Raw genomic sequence first — 19,887 nt, forward strand, 5'->3', positions numbered from 1 at the left:
GAAGTGACATGTCAGTCTCCTTGATATCTATAAGATCTCTGAGATTTTCCCAGTGTTGACTCCCCCATCTACTCCTACTTAACAGACAGAACCACCTGCATGCCTCTTTTAGAGGCTGAGAAGTGGAGGAAAGATCAGAAGCCCAGTCACTGTAGACTCCAAATAGGCCCCCAGCAATGCCCATCCCCAAAGAAACCCATACACCCAATCTAGTGTCTGAGAACATTTTTATTAAGGACAGAATGGGGTCACAGCATCTTAGAAAGCCTATTCTCTGCCATTGTGGAAAGAGCAGGACGAGGTCCGGGCACTAAAAGGAACCAGGGGGATGTGAATTCCTGAGCCAGCTTGGGTCAGGCGTGGGTGGCGGGCTGCTCCACAGGTCTCCCTGCCAGCTTGCTAAAAGCCTGCTCAAGGCAGGGCTGGAAAGGACAGGGCATGCAAGCCCAGAGGGCCACCAGTGACTCTAAGCCAGGCCTCTGCTGCCGGGGCTGAGTCCCTTCGAGGGGCTGCTGGCCTAAGAGTACCCTCCCATGGTGAGCAGAGAGCAGTGAGGGGTAACAGGCAGGCAGAGCTAAGCAGTGAGACAGCTGGACTATCTCTAGATTCAGAAAAGCAACATCAACAAAATGGTGGTTGGTTTGGACAATTCTGACAGAGTTTGGAATTTTATTACAAATCTGAATGTGAGTGAAAGAAAATCCATTGTCACTTTTCTGCCAATGAAGAGACAGACGTAGAACACAGGCCCAGGGCTCTGACCATCCTGGGCATAAGGAAGTCTCCAGAAACCTGCCCCATGCATACCTAGAACTAAAGCACAGTTCATGTATGCACCACAGCAGCCAAACACTTGGAAAACCAATAGTGTTACACTGCCTGAGAGGACAAGCTGTCTTCCAAGTCTGTGAGTCTAGGTAGCCCCAAAGTTACAGAACTAAGGTTAGAGCAGAAAGCAAGGGTTTTTTTGAGGCAGTCTTCTCCACAGGATCTAGACCCCTAGTAGCAGAAGTGAGTTGGTGAGCACAGGCAGTCAGGCCGTCAGCTTCCTCAGGGAGTCACTACTGCTTTAAGGACAGTCCCACTTCCCTTGAAAAAACATTAACATTCAAATCTTGACAGAGTTCATTTGATGATAAATTCTAAGCTCAAATTTTATTTCTACAAAAAAAAAAAGCAATCAAAACAATATAAAAACACATTGAAAGGATATTATTGAGTGAGTTTCAAGTGGAGCTTGACTGGAAAGGCTTTGAGTCCAAAGGGAGGGGAAAAGCCATCCTGTTCCTGGGCTGCCCCAGCAGCTGCTCTGAGGAAGAGGCAGAGGCCACCATGGCTGACCCTGCCAAGGGTAAACCGTGAGGGAGGCAGTGGTGGCCTGCTGTGCCGAGGAGTGGGAGCTCCATGGCACATTCTCTCAGAGCTTGGTGGTAGAGAAGCTGAAATTTCAAAACAATATTCTGGCTTTTTTGCTTTGTATGTGATGACCAGGTCTTCTACCACAGCTGCAGGAAGGACTGCTGTCAGCCTTTCTGGAGAGAAAGTCATCACACAAGTGCACTGTATTCTCTGCTGGCAGACCTTCCCTCCAAGGTCACCACAAACCTGGTATAATAGGGTTCCCTACAAAGACCCAGCACAGCCTGACCACAGATATGGACCAAGGGGCCTGTCTGTCGAGTCTATTACTGTGAAAACCCTTTGCTAAGATTTTATGTAAAGACGGCTTCCCTTTGCATGAATGTTCCTTTGGGGCAGGGTATTGATACTGTTTTATAATTTTTTAAAGACATCAATAAGCTGGTATGGGGGACTTGAGTTATTAATTCCCACAGGCGGTGTGGCACAGAACAAAGTCAGCAGTGCTGCCGAGGCCTGTGTGGGAAGCCGGGGGCTTGGTGTGGAAGTGGGACTCGAAGGGGGAGGGGAGGAAACCACAACCTTTTTCATTAAACCTTCTGGGCTAACTGCAACTTTGAGTAAATTTGGGCAAGAAAAGAAATGCCATTCATTCTTTTGAAGTAGACTAAAGCAGTGATTTTTAAAACAAAGCAAGCAGAACTAGAACATGTGAATTCTTTAATCCTTCTTTACAGGTTACCTAGACCACTTTTGATTAAGAAAACTGTAGAAAGTTAGTAATTGCCACAAGCAGACGCCAGTTGGTGGCACGTGTCAATTTCCACAGAGTCCTGCTTTGCGGGGTGTCTGAATGCACTGCTCGGGGTCTCTGCTCAAACTTGCTGGAATCACTCATGGCAGATTTTAGTCCACAGGTCGCTTTTCCCCATATTTCTTTGTAAACTCTTCAGCATTCTTACAGAATTTTTTACGGTCCTTAGAGTATTCTTCAGCTAGGTCAGCCCGGAGTGGGTGCTCAGGCTGGGGGTCATTCACCAGTGCTATGAGGGACTGGATTACTGCAAAGAGAAAGATAAGGCATTAGGGGTTAGAACGAACTCCAATAGCGAAACTGCAACCTCTACACTGACTCAAACCCAGCTTGCTCCCTTTTTCTGACTTGTTGTTAGAAATTACAATTTCTTGAATTCCTGACCCTCCTGAGTTTGGGGGTTATAACCCAATGCCACCATATCTGGTTTTATGGAATCAGGGCTTTATACATGCAAGGCTGGCTCTGTACCAAGTTAGCTATGTCTCATGCCTACAAATGTGCTTTAAAGACAAAGTGGCCTTCTGTTTATTGGAGATTCTGACCACCAGAACTCAACCATCCCATCTGTAGTCAGGAGAGACAGAGTACAGCTAACAAACAGCCAGTGCTCAATGATCCCAGCCTCAGAAAAACCTTCGGGCCTGGACCTTGGTGGGATGTACATTCTACTGGTAAACTGTCATATGTTGTTTTGGCTCACTGAGAAGCTGCCTCTGGAAGAGGGGTTGCCTGTCCCTCCAATTTAAGAACCAAGCATGATTTCATCAGGTGTCCTCCAAGGTCTCTTATTTGAGGACAAATACTATGCCCCCAACTCAGTGACAGCAAGTAGAGAACAACAAAAAAACCCTTAGGAGTAAACAGACGGTGCCTTGAAAACAGCTAGAAGGTGAGTTATCCCCAACATGAAGTCGCCACCGTTTACCTCACAATATAAAACACCTGCAGTGGGGAGAGGTGCAAGCAGGAAGCTCAGTCGTCGAGAGAACGCCTAACTAGGAACTCCAGTTGATACGCCAACTTCCCGTCAGTTTCTGTTGTGCTCAAGCTCTTTCTATGTGCAATTTGTTTTTATATGAAAGTCTCCCCTGAAGAGACTCTGCTCTGCCCAAGCTTCTCTTGGGCAGACTCCAACTGACCACCTTTAAAGCAGCCCTGCCCATGCAGGTGGCACAGTATCTAGCCTCTCTTCCTTGATTTTCTGAGAGGGTCTCACTATGTAGCATGGCTGGCTGGGAGCTTACTAAGTAAGCCTGGCTACTCTTGATTATAAAGAGCCCCTTGCCTCTGCCCCCAACACCTTTAGTTCTGGGACTAAAGGTATATGCCACCACACCCAGCACGATTTATTCTTTTACTTTGGCTTGCTAGATACTTAATAAATTCACTCGTTCAAAACTGAAAATAAGACTAGCACAGACCGTCTTCTAGACAGTCCAGAACATCTGGACCTCCTGGCTCCAGTCGGTCCCATTCTCTTGTGCTCTGCAGACAGTAGGCTTATTCACCTTTATATGTGTTTATACATAGGGCCACTTCTCCAGGTAGTTAGTGGTGGTATGATGCACTCTACTCAGTTATAGCATTTCTAACCATGAGGGGGAAAAGCATATGAAGTGCACCTGTCTGTCATCAGTGAGCCCAGCTCAGAAGAACTATAGAAACAGGACTTAGCACAGAAATGTGTAATGACTGAGAAGTTACAAAGTATACAGATTCCCAAATTCATAAGCTGTAAGTAAATGTGCTGCCGTCACCGCTGAAATTACACCACTTAAAAACGTAAGACAAGGGCCCATAGTTCAAGGCCAAATTGGGCCACATATTCACAATCCACGAGCTGTATACAGAATCACACCACCATGTTGTTTTATGGGAGTAATTATTTCATATAACATCCTATTTTTCAAGTGTGTACATCTTCTACCATGAATCCATAATTCATTATTTTTTATGGTGTAACAGTGTGTCACTGTGTGGAAATATCACTTTTGTCTTTGGTCACACTGATAATAGGCCAGGGTCATCCGGGAAGAAAATGTGGAGAAAATGCCTCTAGTAGACTGGCTCTATAGAGAGCACTCCCTTGACTCGGAGCTGATGCGGAAGGGCCCAGCCATTGTAGGCGGAGCCACCCTGGACAGGATATATAAGACAGCTGAGCAAGCCAAAGGAACAAGCCAGTAAACACTACCATTCCGTCGTCTCTACTTCTGTTCTTTTTATTTTTTAAGATGGTTTCTTTGTGTAGTCTTGGCTGTCCTCAACCCAGAGATCCACCTGCTTCTGCCTCTAGGGTACGGGGATTAAAAGTGTGCGCCACCACACCTGACTTGCCCTTCATGATGGACTGTAAGCTGAAATAAACTCTTTCCTCCCCAAGTTGCTTTTGGTCATGTTTCTGTCACACAAACAGAAGGTAGACTAGGTCCCACATTATGTCTATCCAGTAATCTGAGTTGCTTCTCCCTCAGCCCTAGCATGGGTAGAACCGCAGTGAACAGTAATACAAGTGTTTCAGGACAGAGGGATCCTTGGCAGATAGGAGTTCTCGCCTCCAAGTTTCACAACCTAAGCATTCATGTGGGAGAAGGAAAGAACTGACTTCCTCAAATTGTCCTACACACACACACACACACACACACACACACACACACACACACACACACACGAATGTAATGTTTAAGATGTTTGTGTGAATCCATGCTTTCATTTTTAGGGAGCATATTCAACTAAAAGTTGACCTGCTGGGTCACAGGAGCATTTTCTCCCCATTATGCCTAGGTTATTGCATGTATGTGTACGTGTGTGCGGGGGTGTGTATCTTCATGTTCACACGTGGCTGTTTGCCCACTCACTGTGAGGCATCTCTCCAGCTCCTACTCTAAGAGCACTTTAACTTATGTCTACAATCTTTTCTTTAACATCTATTTTTATTTTACCTGTGTGGATGTTTTGTCTGAGCCCTGGGTGTATACAGTGTCCGTGGATGCTACAGAGGTTATTGGATCATCTGCAACTGTAGTTAAAGATGGCTGCTAGCCAGCATATATGTGTTTGGAATTAAACTTCAGTTCTCTGGTGAACTTAACTGTTGAGCCATCTCATCAGCTACCAATCTTATCATTTTTATTTTCCATACCTGTTTAATAAAACATGCCTTTGTGCCACTGCTGAGACGATGGCTCAGTGGTTAAGAACACAGACTGCGCCGGGCAGTGGTGGCGCACGCCTTTAATTTCAGCACTTGGCGAGGCAGAGGCAGGAGGATTTCTGAGTTTGAGGCCAGCCTGGTCTACAGAGTGAGTTCCAGGACAGCCAGGGCTACACAGAGAAATCCTGTCTCAAACAACAACAACAACAACAAAACCAAAAAAAAAAAAAAAAACCACAGGCTGCTCCTCCAGAGGATCTGGGTTCAATTCTCAGCACCCACATGGCAGCTCACAACTGTGAGCAGCTCAGTTTCAGGGAATTTAACACCTTCTTCTGGGCTCCCTAGATAATGAGCATGCAGTGGGTACACATACACACATACATGAAGGCAAAACACCCACACACACCACAAGCACCATGACATTATCTGAAAGGAATCATCAATGGAAATATTCCTAAGGACACGGGCAGAAGAAATCTACAAGCAGATGCTATGCAGAACAAGTGTCACGCTCACTTCACGGCTTTAGGAAATGCAGAACTGCAAGACATTAAAAGGGAAAGTGATATAGGATGGTGACTGCTACACAACAGTCAGGAAACAAGACCAGACAAACACCAACAGTGAACACAAAAGTACCACATAACCGGCGCTTAAGTATGTAGAGACGGGGCACTCACGTGGCATCTCACAAGCATTTGTAACTCCAGTCAGGAGACCTGATGCCAACCGAGCTCCTCAGATTGCATGTGCATGCTGCACAAATATACATTCAGGCAAACATGTAGAGAGAGTAAGGGAACTTGGTGCCAGTGGCCCCCTCCTCTGCCTATGCACCCACCTCTACCAACCTGAATACCCTGCCTAAGGATGTACTTGTTTGATCAACAGAATCTAGAAAGGACACGGTAACAGTAGCAGCACTACACTGAGTTGCTTCTGCTTTCATCCTAGAGCTCCTCCACTGCTATGAGGTCCAGTCCTCTTCATGGAGAATAAGCAGCACAAGGAGAGCCAGTGCCTAGCCAGCACCAACTGCCACCCATGTGAGTGATGACAAGTGGGACAATTTACCCCACAATAAGAGTACCTGGATAGCCCCAAGAATGACCATCCCTGTTTGAGACAGACACTCTACAGAAAGAGCAATAAACTGCTACTTTAAGCTAGTTTTATCTTTAATTAATTAACTAATGGACTAACTAACTGTAATATATATTAGCATGTATGTCTATGCAAGCCTGGTTGGTGCCCTCGAAGGCCAGAAGAGGACATTAGATATCCTGGAACTAGAGTCACAGAACTCTACTGTATGGGTTCTGGGGAGCTGAACCCCGGTTCTCAGGAACAACATCCAGTGAACCATCTCTGCAGCCATAAACCACTTAAGTTTCAATGATGATTATAATACAGCCACAGGCCGGGCAGTGGTGGCGCACGCCTTTAATCCCAGCACTTAGAAGGCAGAGGCAGGCAGATTTCTGAGTTCGAGGCCAGCCTGGTCTACAGAGTGAGTTCCAGGACAATCAGGGCTACACAGAGAAACCCTGTCTCCAAAAACAAAAACAAACAAACACCCAAATAATACAGCCACAGTTTAACAGAAACAGGAGAATAAGCCATCAAGTGCTATTATTGACCAAGATATCATAATCAAAGCCATGTTACAAAAACAAGTAATTCATTTTCTAGGAAGAAGCCCTAAGCTTTCCCAAATCACAAAAACAGTAATTCTAACACTATACCTGAAATGGAAAAAAAAACAAAACAAAACAAACAAACAAAAGCCAAACTTTGAAAGACAACATTTTTCTGTGTAGTCCTGGATTCTTAGAACTCTCTCTTTAGGCTGTCCTGGAACCCACAAAAATCTGCTTCCTTAGTGCTAGGATTAAAGGTGTGTGCCACCACCACACTGCATGAAATTCTTATAGCCAATAAGTATATTTACAAAAGAATAGAAACTACTCTAACCTATGTGGCTCTTTGGAGGGAGGGAAGCACCCCAACCTGAACAGTAGTGTGGGGCTGTATACGCAGACATGAGGATAAAGGAGGGCTAGGAGGAGGTGAAGCATGTGCACCCAGCTCCTGTGAGTCTTCATGTCGTCAGTTCTCAGGAAACTCAACTGTGACCAGTGCCAGAGGGCCTGGTGCAGAGGCACTTCTCCCCAGACGGGATAACAACTCAGTAAGGCCTCTGGATTTGTGAAAGAACAATGACGACACAGAATCAGATCCTTTTCTGAGAATGAGCCACGGCCACACCTACTTTTAACAAGTTACAGACACTGTACCTACCTAAGTCACAGAAATGCTCCCCAAATCTGAGTGTATATCTTGTCTTGAACCCAAACCTTCTAATGGAACTACAGTCCTTGGCTTACACCTCCTGTTAGCTGGCTTTCGGCCAGGCTGACTACAGGTGCTGACTCTCTCTATTAGGCACTACCACGTCTTTTTGCACCTTCGGGGGCCCAGGCCTCTACACAGTCAACACGCCAACTGAGACCAGGCAGCCCTACGGGACTGTGAGGTCTATCTCAGCAGCACTTCTTCACTACAGCACTAGAGTTGTTACAGCAGTACTTTTCTCAACTCTGTCTGACAGAGAACCTTCAAGCTCCCATCTCAAAGCAGTATTTCCAAAAAAGAGCTCTATCTAAGGCAGGGGGGAAAAAGGTACATGCCTCACCTTGGTCAGTCTTGGTGGCTGGCTTCCAGTTTTCAGCACTAATTACTGGCAGACACACCTGCCCCTTCTCATCGATGTTAGGGTGGTAGATCTTTGTTTTAAATGTGATCTTGGGTGGTTTGAATGGATACTCTGCTGGAAAGTTGATTTCAATTCTGAAGGCTCCCTTATCATATGGAGGGTTGTCCTAAAAGAAAAGGAGGGGGAACAATGAACATACCACAGCTCACATAACTATGGCTAAGCCAGGGCTGCTTTAACTATTCATTAATCATTACCAAATAATCAACTGAAGCCCTCTACCAAAAAGGTAATCCAACAACCAACCAGGATTTCCAGCTAAGATGCTCAGTGAACTGTGAAAAGGTCTGAGATCAATGTCATAATAGTATTATTACAGCCTCACGATTCTTCTAGTAGTATGATAGTCTGAATGGCAAGGCCTCTAATAGCTCATGTTTGAATGCTTGGTATGAAGTTGGTGGAACTGCCGGGGGAAGGATCTGGAGGAGCAGCCTTGTTGGAGAAAGTGTGTCACTGAGGAAGGGCTTGGAGTTTCCAAAAGCCCATGCCATTCCTAGTTCTCTCTCGCTCTCTCTGCCCAGTTCTTGTGGATCAGGTGTAAGCTCTCAGCTGCTGCCCCAGCGCCCTCCCTGCCTGCTTGCTGCACCTGCGATGGTCACAGACGCACTCCCTAGAACTACAAGCCCCAATACATCTCTCCTTCTATATAAACTGCCTCGCTCACAGTGTCTCTTCATGGCAGCAGAAACATGTAAATGAGATAGGTAGACTGTTTTTAATCTTTTTTAGAGTAGATTTTAGTAAAGCTGAAAGTACTGAAAAAATCCCAGAGTCCCAATATTCCCTCACTATCATCATCCTCCATTAAGAAGGTGAAATGTCACCATCCGTGAACCTACACTCACTTCTTTATCACCCTGAGGCCATAGTTCACAGTAGGTTTCTCACTGGAAGTTATACATTTTATCAGCTTTGCATAGTTATACAAAGAACTCGAATCATCTATTATAAAGATGCTATAATCTGAATGTGTGTGTCCTCCCCAAATTCACCCATTAAAAGCATCAGCATTGGCTCAGTGAATAAAAGTACTGGCAACACAAACATGACAACCTGAGTTAGAGCCTTGAAACCATATGGCAGAAAGAGAAAACTGATTCCACAGAAGTCTGTGTACTGCAGCAAATACGCCTCCTATTTTCTCCCTCTCTCACACACATACTAAACTAATAATAAATAAAAATTGAAAACAACAAAACTAAATCATCAGGGCTAAAAGTGTAGTTCGGTGGCAGAGGTTCAGTCCCTGGCAGCAACATAGCACACACACCCACTCATCGATGCCAGTCACATCTAGACAGGGGCCCTTAGGAAAGAGAGACCTACAGGGCAAAAATATCCTTTTCTCTAACCAAAAAACTAAGAACCATCAAACACTGTGTCTGTCAATTACTTGAACTAAGACTTCTCAGCTTCTCTCTGGTACCAGGAGAAATGTTTTTGTTGCTTATACGCCACACCTTTGACGGCATTTTTTTTTTAACAGTAGTCTGAATAAATGTAGATAGTAGGTTTCTGAGTGGCTTCTTCCATAATATGCATGCATGTATATAATATATATAATATACATGTGTGTATATATACATATATGTATATATTATTATATACATACATGCATATGTATATGTATATTATGCATGTACATACATATGTATGTAGCTCATGTATGTAGTGCTAAATGGTATTTGTCTGGACATCTTGATAATCATAAATAACCCTACGACAGACATCTCTGGGTAGGTTTCTGTCCAGATAAAAAAAGAGCAAAGAACACTATTGTTGGCTCGTGTTGCAAGAGTATGTTTGAACTTAACAATATTTCTCTTTTTCCTGAGCCCTGCAATTATAGGCCTACACCACCATGTCTAGCCTTAGTTAATGTCACAAGTACCTTACCCTGTCTCATTCTTAAAAGAAAAGAAGGCCCAGGCCCAGGAAATACTACGCTCAAAATACTAGGCTCAAGTATCCTTCCAGCCGCAGCCTTCTCAGTGCCTGGAAGTGCAGGTGTGCATCACCAAGCTTTGCCTGTACATCTTCATTTGTGAGTTAAGATTTTGTTGTTATTGCTATTTTACATTTGGTTTTCTCTTCTTTTCTTCCCAGAGATAACTTTTTAAATTGTGTGTGTGCCAGCATGTGCCACTATATGCATTCAGAGATCAGCAGAGAACCTGTCAATTCTCTCCTACCCTGCGACGGTCTCAAGGTCCCCAAAATGAACTCTTTGGCCTTTCCTCCCTGCCTCCAGAACTAAGGAACCCTCCATCTGTACTGCTTTCCTTCATATCTGGCCTCTTTGGTTTGTAAGACATCCAGGAGCTCAGTGGCAACCCTACTTCATCCCACCTCCTCCCAGCAGAGACTGAACTCAGTTCTTGATCAGGCTGCACAGCAAGTACACTTAACTCAAGGATCTATCCTGAGGGGCCACCAGTCAAACTTCATACTTCTAGGCCCATAATTTGCAGATTGGAGGAGAAACTATAAAAAGGCTTCATGATATTCACACATGGTGCTAAAGCTTCATGTGTTTACCTTATTTTTAGGGGAACTGTGTTGATGGTGGAGAGGTAACACTCAGATACTTACCCTCACTTCCTCAAGGCACACTTTGGTGCAAAGTTCTTATCCAACATCATAACTCTGCCTCCCTGTTTTCCAGTGTGTTCTCTATTCCCAATGGTTCCATTTCCTTACTACAAAATACCGAGAGTTCTTCACCAGACAAGTTTTACTTTTAGAGTATTTTGTCTTTTTTTATGAACAGAGCTACCAGAACAAATAACCCCATAAAGAGCATACTAAGTGATGGTAGGCTTTGAAACTGGTGCTCTGCTCAATGCTTGTGATGGTTTGCATATGCAAGGCCCAGGGAGTGGCAATATTAGGAGGTGTGGCCCTGTTGGAGTAGGTGTGTCACTATGAGTGACACACCCTCACCCGAGCTGCCTTGAAGTCAGTACTCAGCTAGCAGCCTCCAGATGAAGATGTAGAACTCTCAGCTCTGCCTGTACTGTGCCTGCCTAGATGATGCCACTATGCTCCTACCTTGATGATAATGGACTGAACCTCTGAACCTGTAAGCTAGCCCCAAATACATGTTGTTCAAGACTTGCCTTGGTCATGGTGTCTGTTCATAGCAGTAAAACCCTAAGACAGAAGTTAGTACCAGGGACTAGGGCACTGCTGTGATAGGCCTGACCATGCTTTTGTTTGGAACAATGTAGACTTTAGGACTTTGGATTTGGAAAGCCATGGAATGCTTTAAGTGGGGTTTCATGGGCCATCCTAGTTGGAATATCAAAGACTTTGTTGATGAGAGTGATTTGAACTGTGCAGATCTGGCCCAAGAGGTTTCAGAGAAGAATTTCAGTATGTGACCTAGAGACGGTTCCTGTGGTATTTTGGTGAAGACTGCGGCTACTTTTTGCCCTTGTCTGAAGAGTCTGAGGCTCAGGTGAAGAGACTCAGATTAACTGTACTGACAAAGGACGGCTCAAAAACACCCATCGGAGATTTTGTTCTCTGGTTAAGTCTCATGAAGAGCATTTTGAAAAAGCATGGCAAGCTTAGAAAGGAAAAATATAAAATTATACTGTTCAAGTATTAAAGGGGCACCAGGAAGTGAAATGGAAAAGAATCCTATGTTCTAGGAGATAACAGATTAAGGGGTTTGGGGGCAAGCTCCTGCCCAGCTAAATTTAGATCCAGGCATGGTGGTACACACCTTTAATCCTAGGAGACAAGAACCATGCAGATCTCTCAGTTCAAGGTCAATCTACAGAGTAGGGAGTCAGAAAACAGAAAGCTAGTAATAGAGTAACAGGGGATCATGTTCCAGCCCCAGAAAGAAGCAGAACAGGGTAGCTTCAGCCATGTGGCTCTAGCTTTAGAGTGAAAAATAGAAGGGACTACTGGGACAACTGATGCTGGTTAGCTGGAACTAAGAAGTTAGCTGTGATTAGGAGACCAGCATCACTGAGGTGAAATCTTTTGGGAAGTGTTTTCTGAGAGCACAAAGAAGCCGTGTTCCAGAGATAGTCAAGGTTGTACCTCATGCTGCCCTGTACTTGGTAATGTGTAAGAGTCACCCAGGTGGCATGAAGGGGCCATGGAGAGCAGCTGAGCCTTGGCAGTGAGAGGCCATGGAAGGCTATTGGAAAAGGTGCAGCCTCAGTTGTAGTTGATGGCCCAGGACTAAAGGGATCATGCAAAGGAGTTGAGGCTTGGCACCATGAAGGTAGCCTAGGAGAGGCTGCCGGTGAAGCCTAGATGCATTGGAAGACCCCAGTGTATTGGAGATGCCAGTACCATGGATGATCACCAAGAACAGCAGCAGCAGTGGAGTGGATCAACCTGAGCTTAGGGTGCTACAGAGGGCAGAGCTGGAGAAGTGACGCCAGCCCCTTTGGAGGACCCCAGAAGATCATGTGTGGATCCCAGACATAGAAACAAGAAATGGGGGTTGGGGATAGAGAGGTGTTTTTGTTAGAGAGATGACTCAGTGGTTAAGAGCACTGTCTGTTCTTCCAGAGGTCCTGAGTTCAATTCACAGCAATCACATGGTAGCTCACAACCATCTGTAATGGGATCTGTTGCCCTCTCTGCCCTGCAGGATATATGCAGGCAAAATTCTGTAAACATAATAAATAAGAGAGAGAGAGAGAGAGAGAGAGAGAGAGAGAGAGAGAGAGAGAGAGAAGCTATAACACTGAAGTTGCCTCAGAGACCCCAAGATGTTAGAGATGCCAGAGCCGCAGGCTATCTGCTGAGGAAAGCTGCTAACAGGGAGTGAAGCAGCCCAGGAAAAAGTAGTCTGTTGCAGTCAACACAGATGAAAACAGTTGGAGACCTGAAGACCGCTTTGACATCAGACATGGAGATGCAGAGTTTGGAGTTAGACCAGCTGATTTCCTGTTCTGATTTGAGAATTACAGTTAAGTGATTGCATGAATCTCAGAAGAGACTCTGGACTTTTAACATTCTTGAGACTGCTATAGACTATGGGGACTTCAGAAGTTGGACTAAATGTATTTTTTATTATGCTACAGATAGATATGGTCCCCATAGGCCCATGTGTTGAACAAGCCTATAGGGGCCAGGGAGTGGAATGTGGTGGTTTATATATGCCCAGCCTAGTGAGTGGCACTATTAGAAAGTGTGGCCCTGTAGTGTGGGCTAAAAGACCCTCACCTTAGCTGCCTGGAAGTCAGTATTCCACTAGCAGCCTTCAGATGAAGGTGCAGAACTCTCAGCTCTGCCTACACCATGCCTGCCTAGACGCCACCATACTCCTACGTTAATGGTAAGTGACAGAACCTCTTAACCTGTAAGCCAGCCCAATTAAATATCCTTTGTAAGAGTTGCCTTGGTCATAGTGTCTGTTCACAGCAGTAAACCCTAAGACAATGGTGGAACCTAAAGGAGATGGGTTGGTCATTAGTTGGTTGACATGAGCAAGTACCATACCCCAGGGTCTCCAAAAATGAACTCTTTGGGACTTCCATCCTACCCATCTCCAGAACTGAAGAGCCCCCAACACTGTACTGTTCTTCTTATATATGGGATTCCTGGCTTTTAAGATGCCCCGGAGGTCCGTAGCAGGCCCCATACTTCATCCTACCTCCATATACCCTGGACCTAAATAGAAACCCTGTAGCAAACAGATGTACCCACTGGCAGTTGAGACTGATATGCATCCAGTCTCCAGATTCCTATACTCTAACTCCAACCAAGGACAGGAGGCACTGATTGATGTCCTCAGGAAGATAGGAGTAGGCTGAGCAAAAGAAGGGAAAAGCCTTCTAGTAGATAGAGGGCTAAACCTGACTAGGGTGTCAGGTTGAAGAGAATAGCACAGGACTTGCTGGGAGGATGTAAACAGGCAGCTGGCTAAGAAGTTGCTAAGACTTTAAGTTGTACCCTAAATCAAGGTGCTGAATACACATAGAGACACTGCCAGGCAGGCTGGTTGGGAATATGGAGAAATACTGACTAGCCAGAGCGGGATACTCACAGGAAAGTCAAGTATGCCTGTGTAAAGAAGGCAGCCCTGCATTGCTAGAAATAGCAGGTCTCTCTCTCTCTCTCGGTCTCTCTCTCTCTCTCTCTCTCTCTCTCTCTCTCTCTCTCTCTCTCTCTCTCTCTCTCTGAGTCAGTCAGTCAGTCTGTCTGTCTCTCTCTCACTCATTCAAAATTCATCCCAGCAAACCTTCTCAATTCCAACGCTTAAAAACAATCATAAATTATGCTTGTTTGCCTGCTTCTCATCTGTGTGACTGTGCATGTGGAGGTCAGGAAAGCGTTTTCTCCTTCCATCACAGTGTAGGCTTGGTTCCAGGAACTTTTATCTGCTAAGCCACATCTTACCAATCCTTCAATTCCTTCTTTAAGGAACACATAGTTTTCTAGACCAACGAAAAGGCTTGTCTTGTCTGCACTCTACTGCTCCACCGAGGACAGCTAACTTTTTGTCACACCGTGTTTGGTTTTTAGGAGAGAATGAAAGAGACAAAGTGAGGAGACAGCTGACCAAAACCAGCTATTTATGTTGCCTTAGCCACGTGCAAACAGCTAGCTCCTATAGACTGCTGGCTCGTAAAAGCTGCTAAATGTCTTCCCTCCGCATCCAGGACTGATCAAACTTCCGTTTCATGCTTCTTATGCTCTGTACAAGAAGCTGGGAGGTTGAGAGGGGCGACATGTTCCTGTTAGCAAAGGTCACGACAATGAGAAACTAAACTTGTGAAGTTCCCTGTGCCAGACACAAGGGAAAAGAGACTCTTTTTGCTACAAGAGTAAAGGTTATCCTTACCAAGTGCTCATAGGCAAGCTCAAATAACTACTATGAGCTTCTTTCCTTGCTGTGGTGGTTTGAGTAGAAATTATCCCATATGCTCGGAGATTTGAATGTTTGATCACCAGAGAGTGGCACTACTAGGAAGTGTAGCCATATGGAATAGATGTGACCTATGTGGAAGAAGGGCATGGGGGGGGGGGGAAGGGAGGGAGAGGAATTTCAAACACTCAAGCCAGGCCCAGTTTCCCTCCCTCTCTCCTCTTCTCTCTCCCCACCCCTCTCTCTTTCTGCTAACTGCTGATCCAGATGTAGAACTCTTAGCTCCTTCTCTACACCATGTCTGCCTGTGTGCTGGCATGCTTGCCACCATGATGATAAAGAACCGAACCTCTAAAACTGTAAGCCCAGCCCTAATTAAATGTCCGTTATAAAAGTTGTTGGGTGTCTTTTCACAGTAATAAAATCCTAACTAAGACACTTATGTAGGCAAAGACATGGCTCTGGTATGTGTAAATTACAGACTAGGGGGACAGAAAGTGCAGCCTACATTGCCCTAGTATCAAGATCAAAGGAATTGCAACCATGTCCAGCTTGACCAAGTTATTTTTTTGTGAAAGTGCATAAAATTAAAACTGTCTGTCTGTTGGGTAAAGTTGCTGGAGTAGTTACAATTCTCATCCCTGAAACAAAATAAGACAACTTGGGGGATGATTTCCTTTGGCTGTGAGTGGCAGGGAGATCAGTCTATCATAGCAGGATAGAAACAGCAGAACAACTCTCATGACAGCAGAGAGGAAGCAGGTGTGGGGAGAATACTGCCCTCAGCTTTCCTGTCCTTCTGCATCCAGCTCACGAGGCCATGAGCCAACTCAGCCTTGGCCATGCAGCTTAGTCCTCACTGGAAATGTGCATATTCATATGCCCTCTCCCCCCTTTCTCTCTCTCTCTCTCTCTCTCTCTCTCTCTCTCTCTCTCTCTCTCTCTCTCTCACACACACACACACACACACACACACACACACACACACACACCCTCAGGTGATTCAAAATCCAGTCAAGTTCACAATGAAGATTAACTATCACAGGCTTAAAAGGCAAAAGTAAAAATTTGAAATTCTAGAGCTAAACTTGTCCAATAAGAAGGAAGCTAAAACACTGGGACATTAAGGAGAAAACAGTCTTTTACCAATTTTTAGGAATTTACTCCTCGGATATTTCACATGCATACGCACACACATTTGTTAACTTTTTTCAACTTTAAGTGTATGTGTCTGTGTGTTTGTATAACAGATGTGTATGAGCACCCATTGAGGCTAGAAGGAGGTGTCAAGACTCCCTGAGCTCCGTACTGGCTGTGAACTGTCCAAGTCAGGCCTAGTCCAGTGTCTAGCTCTCTTTTTGCTGCCTGTGGATCCAGACTCTCTATTTCTCTAGCACCATAATGTCTGCCTGCATACTGCCGTGCTTCCTGCCTCGACCACAATGGACTAAACCTCTGAAACTGTAAGCGAATCTCAATTAAATGCTTTCCTTTATAAGAGCTGCCAATGGTCAGCCAGGCATAGTGGTGGCATGTCTTTAATCACAGAATTTGGAAGGCAGGGATAAGCAGATTCTGAGTTTAAGGACGGCCTGGTCTACATAGTAAATTCCAGGACTGCCAGGGCTACATAGTGATTCCCTGTCTGAAGAAAAAAAAAAATAGAAAAAGAAAAAAGAGTAGGAAACATGGCAGACTACAGGCAGACACGGTGCTGGAGGAGGAGCTGAAGCTCTACATCTTGATCTGAAGACAGCAGAAGGAGACTGCCCCCCCCCCCAACTGACATGGCTTAAGCATACATGAGACCTAAAAGCACACCTCACAATGACACACTTCCTCCAACAATGTCACAGCTATTTCAACAAGTCCACACCTCCTAATAGTGCTACTCCCTATGGGAATATGGGGGCCGATTACATTTAAACTACCAGACAGTATACATGCTCATAATTCTAATACGCAGTGATTTCAGGAAGCTGAGGAAGGACAGAGAATTCAAGGCCACCCTAAGTACTACTGTGTAGGGCACTGAGCTGAGAGACAACCAGGTGTCTGGTTGAACGAGTAGGAATGGTGCCCCAGGCTCTCCTCACATGCATATGAGGCAGCCCCAAAACCTCAGACTAAGCCAATGAGGTTACCTGCTGCTAAAACCTTCACCCACCCCAAAATGTATATATTGAGCTTAATTGAGAAGTAAAACGCACACTAGAACCATCCAGGTATCTGAGAACTTCCTTCCGTCATTGACCCACGCTGCTACCTAGCCAGCACTTCCTGGCTTAAGAGCTGTAACGCTTCAGAGCCCGCTGGGCTCTTCCACTACCTAGCAGGCATTCCTCGGCTAAACAGAGAGCTGTACCGCTTGGCAACCTGCTGGCTCTCCCTGGAGCCTGCCTGGAACGCCCGGCTGCCTTTCTGTCAGCTAGTCGGCTCATCGGCCCGGCCCGAGCCAGGACCAGTTCAGCTTGGAGAAGCGGGGGCAACACCTGGAGAAGATTGGCCAGCAACGACGGACGCCAGAAGCAGCGGCAGGGGCAGGCAATCTCCCTTCCCCACTCATGCCCTGCCACCAGCCAGGAGACCGCCACGGGACACCCTCCAGGACCAGGGTCCAACACTACTGGAATTTATTAAATATTTAACAGATGGCGCCCCATGTCAGGCACCAATTTGTTGTTGGAACTTCCAACCCCAATAAGCCCATATAAAAAACATACAATCTAGTTATTATAAGTATAAGCTATAAGACTAGATCTAACACTATACTAACTTATTTCCCAGCTATAAGACTCCTTGTTAACTTGTGGTTTCTCCTGGCCACATGGTTCTGGTCCATCATGGCTTCCTCCTCCTCTTCTTGAACCCTCTCTCCCTCCCCTCTTGTCCTTTTCCCTTCTACCTGCCCTACTCTCAAACCTCCAGTCCTACCTTTCCCCTCCACTGCCCAGTCACAGGTTCTAGCCTTTACTGACCAAGTCAAATAGGTAGAAGGTTTACATGAGATCACCTGACTTCTTCTTTTTTTTTTTTTAGGATTATTTTATGTATATGAGTACACTGTAGCTGTTTCCAGACACACCAGAAGAAGGCATCAGATCCCATTACAGATGGTTATGAGGCACCATGTGGTTGCTAGGAATTGAACTCAGGACCTCTGGAAGAGCAGTCAGTGCTCTTAACCACTGAGCCGTCTCTCCAGCCCACCTGACTTCTTTTGAGGAAACAGAATTAACATCAGAATACAAACTGCATCACAACACTACCCACAACACAAAACATATAAAACCTTTTAACAACAGAAACACAAATACACACAACACACACACACACACACAAAACACACACACAAACCCTTATTTTATAAATATTTACTTATAAATAGCATAGCAATAATAAAAACATTTTAGGCTGGAGAGATGGTTAAGAATACTGGTTGTTCTTCCAGAAGACCTGGGTTAGATTCCCAGCATCCACACAACAGCTCACAATTTGTAACTCTAGTTCTAGGGGACCCAACACCCTCACACAGACATCCAGGCAAGCAAAACACCAACATATCACTGCCCGCCCCACCCCCGAAAACAAACCAACAACATTTCTATATAGCTTCACTAAAATTCTGATGATTTTCTGTCCTATCTTAATATATCTGTTCTAGAACAAGTCTCACAGGCAAATGCTGTCATTATTCACATCTGCAAGTCTGACAAGCAAGATGGTAGCTGAACAACCAGCCTAAAATCCCTAAACTACTCAGGTTATCTCTCCTTTAATGTAACCTATAGTACTTTCAAGTATCCAGATTTGTGTCTTCTGTGGAACCTTGAATCAAAGGCAATCAAGCAAACACACCAGTGTTTCAAATGCCTGCTATAACCTGTATTTGTCTGAGGTCTCATGTGGGATGAGCGTCCAAATAAAATGGCAGGCTACCCTAAGTTTGGAAAAGGGTAAAACATTTTAGAGTCTTCATTTCTCACCACCAATCTCCAAGACACCAAGCCATTTTATTGCAGTTAAATCCAAGAGGAAGCTTTTTGTCACCCGGCACCAAATTATCTATGGCCTTACCCTTTTGGGGGGATGGGGATGGGTCTCGCTATAGCCATCTGGCTTCTAAATCAGAGCTGTCTCCCTCTGGCTGAGATTAAAACTGTGCACCACCACACCCAGCTCCTATTCTTTCTACATGGCTCCCCTTCAAGAATCCCCAGACTCCATCCTACCTCTGGTCTTCCTCCTCTGAATCTATTACTGACCCTAGAAATGAAGTCAGGACAAGTCTCTAGCTCCCTGACATAGAATAGAATGCTCTAACACCTTGTATCTCAGCTAGGTAAGAGTAAGACCCTGTCATAAACAAAAGGAGCATCTGTCCTGGATGTCCAAATGTCCTAATAACAGCAGCAAGTTTTACATTTTGTTACCAATGGAAAAGGGCTTTTAAATGGGACAATGCTCATACAAACCATTGACCTTCAGTACGTTCATACTTTCTTAACAGAACATACTTTCTTAGTCTGAAGACTTTCTCCATGATCTAACAAAAGCACAAAGGGCAGACTGAGACCATATATGTTACTAATTAAATTAAACGTCAAGCCTAGGGCATTTGGCCTGAGGTAGCACTCACTCTTCCCAAGATACACAGGACAAGACAAGACACTGCCCAGAGAAGCTGAAAGGGCACACATTCCTTCTATTGCTCAAGATTCAACCTCCATATTTACCAAATAACACTCTTTATTACCAGAAAAACCTATATTCTCATTTAAGACATGAGATAGAGACATAGAGAAAGAAAACACAAAAGGAGAGATCCAACTCCCCTAACCTCTAATAAGTACAAAATGGCATGTACACATGACCCACAGAATAAATAAAATGTAATAAAAACATATTTCACATAAACATATACATAAAGACAA

At 44.9% G+C, this 19,887-nt stretch overlaps 1 protein-coding gene across 2 annotated transcripts in view; it reads right to left on the reverse strand.

Annotated features, from left to right (window-relative positions):
* Positions 1-210: 210 nt before the first annotated feature.
* Ube2l3 (ubiquitin conjugating enzyme E2 L3) overlaps positions 211-19,887 on the reverse strand; it is a 45,327-nt gene continuing 25,650 nt past the window's right edge. For both annotated transcript variants that reach the window (XM_034515059.2, XM_076942536.1), the window contains exons 3-4: positions 8,029-8,215; positions 211-2,420 (exon numbers count right to left, since the gene is read on the reverse strand). In XM_034515059.2, coding sequence (XP_034370950.1) covers positions 2,266-2,420; positions 8,029-8,215 — 342 coding nt within the window. In that variant the 3' untranslated portion in view covers positions 211-2,265. The remainder of the gene's footprint in view (positions 2,421-8,028; positions 8,216-19,887) is intronic.

The sequence above is a fragment of the Arvicanthis niloticus genome, chromosome 12, assembly GCF_011762505.2.
Source record: "Arvicanthis niloticus isolate mArvNil1 chromosome 12, mArvNil1.pat.X, whole genome shotgun sequence".
NCBI lineage: Eukaryota > Metazoa > Chordata > Mammalia > Rodentia > Muridae > Arvicanthis > Arvicanthis niloticus.